Below are 12,090 nucleotides of genomic sequence, written 5' to 3'. Positions count from 1 at the left end.
TTCAGACTTGTAAAGGGAGGAGCACGGTGCCTCAATACACTTTTCAGACGCATTTGTATTAAAGGGAACATAAAAGGAACATCTATGAAAAGAACCCAAGGCCGCCTCTGATCTCTTCAAAGGCTACAGCATCCATCCATCTTCCTTCCCCCTCGGGAAGAGGGGCTCTGTCTGAAGCCGTGAGCTCATAATCGGGACCCCACACCCGCCCGGCTCCCACCCCCACAGGCCTCACAGGGACAGAGGACGGGCACTTGGCCATCCCTCCCCCTACGTCTGGCTGAGGATGGCAGTCCCCATCGGTGCTCTGGAGCTCCTGGGCAGGCCCAGGGACAGCGTCTCCCGTGATGTCATCAGTCAGCTAGGGAGGTTCCCAGATGGTATATAAAGGACCTGGGTGGGATGGGGAGGAGGCAGCATGGCAGTGTCCGTTGGGATGAAGGCAGGTGCGTGGCTGGCCAGGCCCTGGCTGCACCTGCTCAGCACGAGGGCACTGGGCACCAGGGCCGCGCCCACCCCCAAGCCGGTGCTGCCCTTCGAGGCCATCCCCCAGTGCCCGGGCAACAGGTGGCTGAGGCTGCTGCAGATCTGGAGGGACCAGGGCCATGAGAACAGACACCTGGACGTGCACCGCCTCTTCCAGGCCCTGGGGCCCATCTTCAGGTGAGCGCCTCTCCTGCCCTGCTAAGGATGCGGCAGCTCCAGCCCCGAGGGTGCCCCGGCCCCGGCCAGACCCATACCTCCGCCATGGGCCTCTCTGCCCTGTGCCTGAGGAAGGAAGGAGCAGGGTAGCTGTGGGCCTGGTCACTGCCAGGTGCCAGAGCCTGCTGTCAGTGAAAGGGAATCCTGATTTAGGGGGTGAGGATGAAGAAGAAAGACACAAGACAAAGGATGGGGTCGGGAGGTCTGCAGCTCAAGACTGTAGTCGCGTTTATTCTTAACTTTCTCTGATATATGCTGTTAGAAATCAAGAAGTAGCATAAGGTTACTGTAGTCCAGAAAAACAAGGAAGATTTAAGTTTAGTAAAAACAGAGTGCAATAAAAACAAGACAAGGTCAACTGGTTAAATGTAAAACAGACTCAGCAGACATAGCAAAGCAATCCTGGGCACCTGGTGTTTTTCAAGTAAGCCAGTTCTTTGTACGTGCCTTCAAGCTAGCACAAGGGTCCAGATGACCTTTACTCTTGAGCTTTACTGTCAGCTCCCTACATTTCCCTGTCTTTGTTTGAAGAAACAAACCCACCTGTCTTAGGTTGGGTGGATCGCCTTGTCTGTCTTACCCGTCATTTGGAACTTCTTCAGAGCGAAGCTGAAGGCCCTGTCTTAGGTTGGTCAGACTGGCACCCCCTCTTACCCGTCTCTGGCTGTGATTCCTCTCGGGGGAAATTCATTCACTTGGAGCTTGATCTTATGCAACTGGCTGGCTAAACTAATAAGAGTTTTGTAGTACATGTATAATGCAAGGAAGGCATAGAAAAACCATCAGTAGGGGCTGGGAAGGTGGCTCAGTAGTAGAGTGCTTGCCTTGCATGCATGAGGCCCTGGGTTCGATTCTTCAGTATCACATAAGCAGAAAAAAACGAAGTGGGGCTGAAGCTCAGTGGTAGAGCACTAGTCTACAGCTGAAGAGCTGGGGGACAGCGCCCAGGCCCAGAGTTCAGGCCCCATGACCAACAAAAAAAAGAAAAACCATCAGTAAAAGCGTTCCCCGGCCAAACGATGTCATTAGCTGTTCTTTAACATTAGTCAGAGATGGGATACAGTGTTGAAATTGTTCAAATAGTTCTTTAGCAGTTTTTACCACTTCAGAGTCCAGAGGTGGGGCTTGTTCTAATCCGGCTCTTTGCCTGTGGAGTTGAAAAAGGTCTAAAGACAAGTTATTATGGTGCCAAATACCATTGAGAAGTGCTACAACTTTTCCCCACGAGTGGTTTGATTTGTTGTATATGGGAGGGGTCACACAAAGGAAACCAAACCGGGCATGACCGTGCACTCGCTGTGAAGTTTGCAGAGTGTGGACTTGTTCTCCTAAAGATAATACTGATGTATACAGTGCCTCTAGTTTTTGTTCTACCTTGTCATCAATCCGGCCTTGAAAGTGTAGCAGCCGGAGTGAGGCCCTGCATATAGGATGGGCCAATGTCTGGGCAGAGCCGAATATAATCAGTTATTCCTCCCTTTTTTCTAAAAGGTCTGATGGCCGCTTGGCAGGCTGCATTAGCATTTTCATATGCCAATTGTTGTACAAGAGCCATGCTGGCATCCCCATCTTGGACCAGATGGCCTGTTGCCTCCAGTAATCGAGAGACGAAATTTGATAAGGTTCATCTGGTCCCTGTCTAATTTTGGAGAGGTCCTCAGTCTTACTAGAGTTAGGAAGCTTTTTCTAGGCATAGTTAGCAGCGGCATTGATCTGAGCATATGCGCCCACAGGGTAATTTAACTGGGTCTGGGTGTCCCCAGTGAGCTCTGCAAATGTAGTGGGTATATTATTAGCCCTGTTGACGAATGCTGTGGCCTGACACTGTTCCACAAATTCAGACTTCTACAATAAGTAGTCTCCTCCACTAAGCAAGCTCTAGCTAACTTTCCAATCATTTGGGCATAAAGCATCAGTGGACAAAGTTTCCAACATTACCTGAGTAAATAGAGCTGTAGGCCCATATTGAGCGCAAGCATTTTTTAGGTCCCTTATTTGTTTAAATGGAAGGGTTGATGAGTTCTTTGTTAATTTTGGTCCTCCGTTACAGGAAATAAGTGAAAACCAGAAATACCCTCTCCTCTATGAGCAGTGTGCCAAAGAGCCGCAGGGGGCTTTTCCTGGGAGGGAGATTAGCCCTGGTCCCAAGAGGGAATTCATCTTTAGGAGGACTAGGTAGCTTCAAAGGCCTGGGCCGACTAGGCAGTGTCAGGACAATGACAGGTGGAGGGGGTGGCGGAAAGGAATCGAAGCCCTCCAGGACTGTCGGCGGTGGCTCACAAAGATTCACCTTTAAAGGGGTTTGTTGCTTTGTTTGAATCTGTGACAATCCATCCATGACTGAATTCAACATTTCCTCAACATGGGCCAGTCTGTCCTCAGAAAGCTCATCATATACTTTTTCCTGAGTATCTGAGCCATCTGATTTTTCCTCATTGCCTGACCCAGTGGGTTCAGCTTTTATGAATTTTCTTAGTTCCTCTCGGGCAGCGGCATACGCTCCCAGGGCAGGGTGATGTTTGCCACCCTGTTCAACTTCCCCAATCAACGGATTGAATTTCGTCTGCTCATGCTTGGGATCCAAACATCTCGGACCAAATTCCAAGGAGTAAAAGCATCCACCAGGTTTTTTTTAGGGCCATTTGTGTCATAGTGTCCCTGAATCCTTTTTCCAATTTTTTGCCAAGTTTCTAAATTAATGGTTCCTTCCTCCGGGAACCGGGGCATACTTGCTCAACAAAGTGAAAGAAATGTTTTAACTGACTCTGTCCAACTTTCACTCCTCGAGCGTGGAGCATGCCCTTGAGAGCCTGCACATAGAGCGTGCGCCTGTTACCTTGCCCCATAATTTCTTACTCCCGACTATACTCTCTCCCGCCCTCCTTCCTAAGTTTCTGGATGTCCTCTTACGGTAGCCAGGTCCTCTGCCGTGGTCCCAGGTTTTCAGGTCCCTGTTTGGGCACCACTTGCCAGAGCCTGCCGGCAACGGAAGGGAATCCTGATTTAGGGGGTGAGGATGAAGAAGAAAGACACAAGACAAAGGATGGGGTCGGGAGGTCTGCAGCTCAAGACTGCAGCCCCGTTTATTTTTACTTTCTCTGATATATGCTGTTAGAAATCAAGAAGTAGCATAAGGTTACTGTAGTCCAGAAAAACAAGGAAGATTTAAGTTTAGTAAAAACAGAGTGCAATAAAAACAAGACAAGGTCAACTGGTTAAATGTAAAACAGACTCAGCAGACATAGCAAAGCAATCCTGGGCACCTGGTGTTTTTCAAGTAAGCCAGTTCTTTGTATGTGCCTTCAAGCAAGCACAAGGGTTGAGATGACCTTTACTGTTGAGCTTTACCGTCAGCTCCCTACAGCCATGGATTCCAAAGTCTTCCAGGTGGACAGAGAGAAGCGGAGCGCACCGAGCACAGACAGAGCAGAGAGCACTGTGGTGGGAGTGGCCCCGCTGGGCCGCATGGGAGGTCAGGAGGAGGCCAGAGCCACAGCAGCCACTCTGGGTGGGTCTGCAGAGGCCTGGGAAGGACAGGATGGCGTCCAGCAGCTCTGTGCGTCCGCAGGTACGACGTGGGGAGTTCGCAGGTCGTATCGGTGATGCTGCCAGAGGACGCTGAGAAGCTGTACCAGGTGGAGAGTTTGCATCCACACCGGCGGCTGGTGGAGCCCTGGGTGGCCCACAGGGAGCATCGCGGGCAGAAACGCGGCGTGTTCTTGCTGTGAGGAGCCCCTAGGGAATGAGAAGGGAGGAGGGCTGGGTAGACTGAAGGCCCTGGATACTGTGTGGGTGGAAGCAGGGTGCCTGCCCATGTGGCCATCCCACAGGGCCCTCAGCTTGGGGCCAAGGGCACCTGCAGGAGAGAGGAAGTGCGCTGAGCAAACCCAGGAAGCGGGCCCCTCCACGTCCCCCTCCCCATCGGAGGCTGTCCTTCCTACAGATCATAAAGCTGACCCCGTGTGTTCCGGAGGGACGGGCAATCGAGCTGGCCCGCTTGGCATCTTCATGCTTAGAGATGAAGCAACCTTCCCTTTGGGAGGATGTGGGGTATGCCCACAAAGCAAGCAGGCTCCTCGTGAGCATGGAGGCACACACACCCTGCGCAGGACTGCACATTCCTTGTATTTGCACTTGCACCAGTGACTTGTGCAAGTGCACAGACAGGAAGAGTGCGCTCTGAGTGTGCAGTGGTTGTCGCACATGTGTTTTGTGGTTCTGGTGGACGCAGGTGTGTCTGGGTGAGCGTGTGTGGGGTGCGGCCGCTGCCCGTAAAGGCAGGCATTTGCCCTGGGAAGTGGGCGGTGCTCACGGTGGCTTGCGATGCAGAGTGACAATCCTGGTTCACAGAAGCATTTCCGAGGGGCCGTGGGCCATGGCTGGTGGGCGCTGCGGCAGGGCAGGCTTGGGTCCCGGCCTGCAGAAGGGGGGACACTTCACAGAGACAGATGGGGGTACTGACTCAGAGCGCAGCTGCCACGGGGAAAGGCAGGGAGGGAGAGGCCAGCCACGGCTTCTGCACTCTGAGGTGGTCAGGCAGGCGAAGCTGGGCGGGAGGGTCGGCCCCCGCCTGAAGAAAAGGCCTCCACCCCGGTCAGGGCGGCCAATGCTCCCAACAAGTCCATGCAGATCTGTCCAGCCCCAGCGGAGACTTTGGTGACCGTTGACCCAGCACCCAAGGGTCGCTGTGGGAGATGGTACAGACAGGGAGTGCCGCTGCGCGCCGCTGCGTGCCCCTGAGCCGGCGGCCATCCCCCGCCCGCCCAGTGTCCAGCGGGCCCCAGAAGGGCAGCGTGGCCAGGGCTGGAGCCTCCTCTCAGGCTTGACTCCCATTGCTGCAGGAACGGGCCCGAGTGGCACCTCAACCGACTGCCGATGAACCGCTCGGTGCTGACACCAAAGGCTGCCCAGAAGTTCTTCCCCATGGTGGACGCGGTGGCCAGGGACTTCTCCGCGTACCTGCGGAAAAAGATGCTGCGGAACACCCGTGGGAGCCTCACCCTGGACGTCCAGCCCAGCATCTTCTATTACTCTATAGAAGGTTTGTGGCTGTGCGCAGGCCGTGGTCTGGGGAGGGTGGGGGGGGGGGTGGGGGGGAGGGCCGGGGGAGGGGAGGCATCCTTCAGCCTGGACTTACTTCCGCTCAGCAATGCCATGGTCTCTGCAGCTAGCAACTTCGCTCTTTTTGGGGAGCGGCTGGGCCTCTTTGACCAAAACATGAGTTCCAGAAGCCTGAACTTCATCCATGCCCTGGAGGTCATGTTCAAGTCCACCGGGCAGTTCATGTTCCTGCCCAGGAGCCTGTCCCGCTGGACCAGACCCCAGGCCTGGAAGGAGCACTTTGAGGCCTGGGACTTCATTTCCGAGTACGGTGAGGGCCGCAGGGCAGTGGCACAACCGTCGCCCCATTTCTGGTTTATTCTGGTCACAGGCCGCACGCCAAGCGTTGACTTCCCATTGGTCCTTGCGGGCAGTTGGTGGCGAGGTGGTGGCTGGGCCGGCACTGGAGATGGCGGAAAGGGATGGGGAGAAGCAGATGTGCTGGGCGGTGGGGCGGTGGGGAGAGGACAGAGAGGCGCCTCCCTGACCCCTGACCCCTGACCCTGGCCCCCCACAGCCAACAGCTGCATCGAGAAGGTGCGGCAGGAGCTGGCTCTCAGCCCTCACCAGGACTACAGCGGCATCGTGCCCGAGCTGCTAGCACACAAGGACCTGCCCCTTGACGCCATCAAAGCCAACACTCTGGAGCTCACGGCTGGAAGCGTGGACACGGTCGGGCCCACGGCCACCTCCTGGCCCAGCACAAAGCTCACGCTCCCCCTTGGCCAAGTTTTCCCAGGAACAGTTGCCCCAAGCCCCACCCCTAGGCTGGAGTGTCCGATGGAAGCCCGGGGGCCCTCACGTGGAGGCAGCTCTCCCAGGCTCCCTGGAGGATGGTGGCTGGAGCTGACAGAGGAGGAGCAAAGCAGAGGGGAGGGGCCGAGGAAGGGGAGGGGGGAGCAGAGCGCAGGGCGGGCGTCAGCACTGTGAGAAAGCAGTCCATCTGCGGAGGGAGGTGAGGCAGGAGTCGAGGCCCGGCCTGTCGGACTGGCCCCCTATGCCAGCCAGCCGAGGGAGGTCAGGGCGCTGCGCTCTCCAGTACGCCTACAGGGCCCTGGGAGACAGCGCGGCACAGGGAGGCTGCTGGGATCAGGGAGGGCCTAGGAAGCCACACTGCCACTCAGGCCACTCTGGGGGCTCCGGATACAAAGGAGACACTTTGGCCACGCCGAGACCCCTCGTGTAGTGGAAGAGTCCGCAGCAAGGCCCGCTGGGGCCTGGGGAAGCTCAGGCTGGACATGGTTGGGGCGGAGGGTCCTGTGGACCGCTAGGCACTCAGGGTCCTGAAGGCAGGTGGCTGTTCTTTTCAAAATACCCCTGAGGGGCACTAACGGTCATCTCCAAGGGACACCTGTGCAGCGCAGTGCATGGGAGTCAGGCCCTGGAGCAGCGGGGGAGGGAGCTGGGCCGGCATCTGTGGGGCTTCGGTACTTAGGGCACAGTACTTGGGAGGCTGGTGGTCCTGGGCCCACCCTTCCCCAGGGCAGGGGCGTCCCTCTGCCGTGGGTGACCTGGGGTGGGGGACGCGGGCAGCTCCCTTTTCTGAGCCTCCCCTCCCCCCCCCCCCCCCCGTGGCGTCTGCAGACCTCCTTCACCTTGATGATGACGCTCTTCGAGCTGGCTCGGAACCCCGCTGTGCAGCGGGCCCTTCGGCAGGAGAGCCTGGCCGCCGCGGCCAGCATCACCGAAGATCCCTGCAAGGCCATCTCGGAGCTGCCCCTGCTGCGGGCCGCCATCAAGGAGACGCTGAGGTACGCCCTGCGGCCTGCCCAGGCAGGGTGACCCCTGTGGTCTCCAGTGGAGGAGCAGAGCTGGCGCTGGGGAGACCCGCCTTCACCCTCTCTCCGCCCCTCCCCGAGGGCAGGCGCTGGCGAGGCGCTGGGGTGCCCGTCAGCACCAGTGCCAGCCCAACCCGTCCCCTCACCGGGTCTGCTCAGGCTGGGAGATTTTGCTGAGCTCAGAAGCTCAAGGGCACCCACTGCGATGCCTGGGCCTTATGGTGTCTTTGCAGGGTCTTAGGTAGGAATGTGTGGTGGGGACAGGGCCCCCCCATCCTCTCTGTGTGTGGGGACAGGCCCCCGTCCTCTCTGTGTGTGGGGGAGGGTCCCCGTCCTCTCTATGTGGGGGGACAGGCCCCCATCCTCTCTGTGTGGTGGGGACAGGTCCCCCCCCATCCTCTCTGTGTGGTGGGGACAGGTCTCCGTCCTCTCTGTGTGGCGGGGACAGGCCCCCCATCCTCTGTGTGTGTGTGGGACAGGCCCCTGTCCTCTCTGTGTGGGGACAGGGCCCCCGTCCTCTGTGTGGGGGGACAGGCCCCCGTCCTCTCTGTGTGTGGAGACAGGCCCCCGTCCTCTCTGTGTGGGGACAGGTCCCCGTCCTCTCTGTGTGGGGACAGGCTCCCCCGTCCTCTCTGTGTGGGGACAGGTCCCCTTCCTCTCTGTGTGGGGACAGGCTCCCCTGTCCTCTCTGTGTGGGGGGGAGGGTCCCCCGTCCTCTGTGTGTGGGGACAGGTCCCCGTCCTCTCTGTGTGGGGAGAGGCCCCCCCGTCCTCTCTGTGTGGGGACAGGCCCCCGTCCTCTCTGTGTGGGGGGACAGGCCCCCCGTCCTCTCTGTGTGGGGACAGGCTCCCCCGTCCTCTCTGTGTGGGGACAGGCTCCCCTGTCCTCTCTGTGTGTGGGGACAGGCCCCCGTCCTCTCTGTGTGGGGGGGAGGGTCCCCCGTCCTCTCTGTGTGGGGACAGGTCCCCGTCCTCTCTGTGTGGGGACAGGCTCCCCCGTCCTCTCTGTGTGGGGGGGAGGGTCCCCCGTCCTCTGTGTGGGGGGGAGGGTCCCCCGTCCTCTCTGTGTGGGGACAGGCCCCCGTCCTCTGTGTGTGGGGACAGACTCCCCTGTCCTCTCTGTGTGTGGGGGAGGGTCCCCTGTCCTCTGTGTGTGGGGGAGGGTCCCCCGTCCTCTCTGTGTGGGGACAGGTCCCCATCCTCTCTGTGTGGGGACAGGCTCCCCGTCCTCTCTGTGTGGGGACAGGCTCCCCCGTCCTCTCTGTGTGGGGACAGGTCCCCTTCCTCTCTGTGTGGGGACAGGCTCCCCTGTCCTCTCTGTGTGGGGGGGAGGGTCCCCCGTCCTCTGTGTGGGGGGACAGGTCCCCGTCCTCTCTGTGTGGGGAGAGGCCCCCCCGTCCTCTCTGTGTGGGGACAGGCCCCCGTCCTCTCTGTGTGGGGGGACAGGCCCCCCGTCCTCTCTGTGTGGGGACAGGCTCCCCCGTCCTCTCTGTGTGGGGACAGGCTCCCCTGTCCTCTCTGTGTGTGGGGACAGGCCCCCGTCCTCTCTGTGTGGGGGGGAGGGTCCCCCGTCCTCTCTGTGTGGGGACAGGTCCCCGTCCTCTCTGTGTGGGGACAGGCTCCCCCGTCCTCTCTGTGTGGGGGGGAGGGTCCCCCGTCCTCTGTGTGGGGGGGAGGGTCCCCCGTCCTCTCTGTGTGGGGACAGGCCCCCGTCCTCTGTGTGTGGGGACAGACTCCCCTGTCCTCTCTGTGTGTGGGGGAGGGTCCCCTGTCCTCTGTGTGTGGGGGAGGGTCCCCCGTCCTCTCTGTGTGGGGACAGGTCCCCATCCTCTCTGTGTGGGGACAGGCTCCCCGTCCTCTCTGTGTGGGGACAGGCTCCCCCATCCTCTCTGTGTGGGGACAGGCTCCCCTGTCCTCTCTGTGTGTGGGGACAGGCCCCCGTCCTCTCTGTGTGGGGGGGAGGGTCCCCCATCCTCTCTGTGTGGGGACAGGCTCCCCGTCCTCTCTGTGTGGGGACAGGCTCCCCCATCCTCTCTGTGTGGGGACAGGCTCCCCTGTCCTCTCTGTGTGGGGACAGGTCCCCGTCCTCTCTGTGTGGGGACAGGCTCCCCCGTCCTCTCTGTGTGGGGACAGGTCCCCGTCCTCTCTGTGTGGGGACAGGCCCCCGTCCTCTCTGTGTGGGGACAGGCTCCCCCGTCCTCTCTGTGTGGGGACAGGCCCCCCCGTCCTCTCTGTGTGGGGACAGGCTCCCCCGTCCTCTCTGTGTGGGGACAGGCTCCCCCGTCCTCTCTGTGTGGGGACAGGCCCCCCCGTCCTCTCTGTGTGGGGACAGGTCCCCGTCCTCTCTGTGTGTGGGGAGGGTCCCCCGTCCTCTGTGTGTGGGGACAGGCCCCCGTCCTCTCTGTGTGGGGACAGGCCCCCGTCCTCTCGTGTGGGGGGGAGGGTCCCCCGTCCTCTGTGTGTGGGGACAGGCCCCCGTCCTCTCTGCCATGCCTGAGGCCCTTCTTGCCCCCCCTACTGACAGGCTCTACCCAACTGGCAGCATTTTGGACAGAACCCCTCCCTCGGATGTGGTGCTTCAGAACTACCGTGTGCCTGCTGGGGTGAGTGCACCCTGCCCCACCCCACAGACCCCTCCGCCCGCCACCCGCGGCTGCTGGTCATCCACGGCCGCCTGTCGCCTACGGCCACTCACCCCCTCCACCCCCACAGACTTCTGTCCACGTGTATCTGTACTCCATGGGCCGGAATCCGGCCGTCTTCAAGAGCCCCGAGCGCTACAACCCCCAGCGCTGGCTGGATGAGCGGCTGCGCTTCAGCCACCTGGCCTTCGGCTTTGGGGTGCGCCAGTGCCTGGGGCGGCGCCTGGCTGAGGCGGAGATGCTGCTGCTGCTTCACCACGTGAGCGGTCGGGGCGGGGCCCGGGGTGCGGCGGGCTGGCACGGAGCGGGGCTGGGCTCAGACTCCAAAGGCCCAAGCAAGAGCAGTGCCCCGGAGGTCACGGAGCCTTGCTCTGTCCTAGGTGCTGAAATCCTTCCAGGTGAAGACTCTGCTGCAGGAAGACTTAAAGATGGCCTACCGCTTCGTGCTGATGCCCACCTCCTTCCCCCTCCTCACTTTCCAGCCTGCAAGCTAGTGCCTCTCTCACGAAGGGCCAGGCAGGTCACCCTCCCTCTGACCTCTTCTTCCCCCTTACAACAGTGCTCCCAGGGCAGCAAAGCCAGGGCAGGGCACGGGAGGGTGGGTGCCAGGCCGGTTCTGTGTAGCCGGCCTCCTCCAGCAACGACCCTCCACCCACTCCTACGATTTGGCCATACGCAGAGGCTGACACCTGTAATCCCAGCTACTCAGGAGGCAGAAATCAGAGCGATCACCATCTGATAACAGATCAAGCTCCAAACCCAAAATAAAGTAGTGAGGTGACATCTCAGACAATAAGCCAGGTGTAGTGGCATGTGCCTCGAATCCCGGCTGCTGCAGAAGGCAGAAATAGCGACACTGCGCTCTAAACCACTCTGGTAAAGCATGAGACGATATTCCCAAAGCAAGTCAGGTAAAAAGAGATGGTGTGTGTGTGTGTGTGTGTGTGTGTGTGTGCACGCACGCATGCCTTGAACTCATGGCCTGCAAGATTTAGCCATAAGTTTTCTATTCTATAAAATCAGCCAAGAAAATGCAGTAAATATACCTGGCTCCACGGGGGCAGTGTTGTAGGATTCTACTTGCAGGCGAGAGAACATTCTGGAGATAGCAGAGGGCAGGAGGTGGCTGCAGGGTGAACTGTCTTCCTCAGGATGCGAGGCCCAGACAGATGTGAACCAGGACCTCCTGAGTCCGTAGAGTAGAAACTTCTTTCAGATTTCCTTTTAGCCATGAGAGTTCAGGACAGTCAGAGAGAACAAGAGACTCAGCCAGGTTGTGGAAGGTAAAGGATGAATTATGGATGTCTCCATGTTGACCCTAAAGCCCAGGACCTTCTGATGGGATTGTGTAACTAACTAATGACAGAGTTGTGAACATTTGATGATGTTACGAGGGATGAAGTCCAAACCAGCCTGACTGACCCATGCCACTGAGGAAGACAGCAGGCGCCGTGTGCAGACACAGGAGGGAGATGTTCAGACAGCAGGAGAGGAGCCGGAGGAAAGCCCAACTCTGCCACGTTGTTCCCACTCCCCACCCCCACGACTGAAAAACTAAACCTCTGTTGTTTAAACACTAGTTTGCAGTGCGTTGCTATGGCTGTTAAAGCAAACTCCTAAAGTCACCTGCGCGGGCTGGGAAGGTGGCTCAGTGGTAGAGCGCTTGCCTTGCATGCCTGAGGCCCTGGGTTTGATTCCACAGCACCACATAAGCAAAAAAAGAAAAAAGAACCGGAAGTGGCGCTGTGGCTCAAGTGGTAGAGCGCTAGCTTTGAGTTGAAGAGCTGAGGGACAGCGCCCAGGCCCAGAGTTCAGGCCCCACGACCAGACCCCCCCCCCAAAAAAAGTCACCTGCGCATGCCAAGGAGC

General features: G+C 59.0%; 1 protein-coding gene across 1 annotated transcript; it reads left to right on the top strand.

Moving 5' to 3' along the window:
• The first annotated feature begins 418 nt into the window (after positions 1-418).
• LOC138829561 (cytochrome P450 11B2, mitochondrial-like) lies at positions 419-11,795 on the top strand. The gene is made up of 12 exons (XM_070025910.1): positions 419-663; positions 3,193-3,327; positions 4,067-4,174; positions 4,271-4,426; positions 5,544-5,743; positions 5,870-6,073; positions 6,320-6,474; positions 7,387-7,553; positions 10,104-10,182; positions 10,292-10,480; positions 10,602-10,737; positions 11,588-11,795. Exons 1-11 carry the CDS (start codon positions 419-421, stop codon positions 10,713-10,715), a joined length of 1,752 nt encoding a protein of 583 aa, XP_069882011.1. The 3' UTR covers positions 10,716-10,737; positions 11,588-11,795.
• Positions 11,796-12,090: the final 295 nt, after the last annotated feature.

This window comes from Dipodomys merriami, unplaced genomic scaffold, assembly GCF_024711535.1.
Source record: "Dipodomys merriami isolate MVZ:Mamm:240054 unplaced genomic scaffold, mDipMer1.0.p SCAF_174, whole genome shotgun sequence".
NCBI lineage: Eukaryota > Metazoa > Chordata > Mammalia > Rodentia > Heteromyidae > Dipodomys > Dipodomys merriami.
The sequence above is the reverse complement of the archived record's forward strand: the minus strand, read 5'-3'. Positions and strand labels throughout refer to the sequence as shown.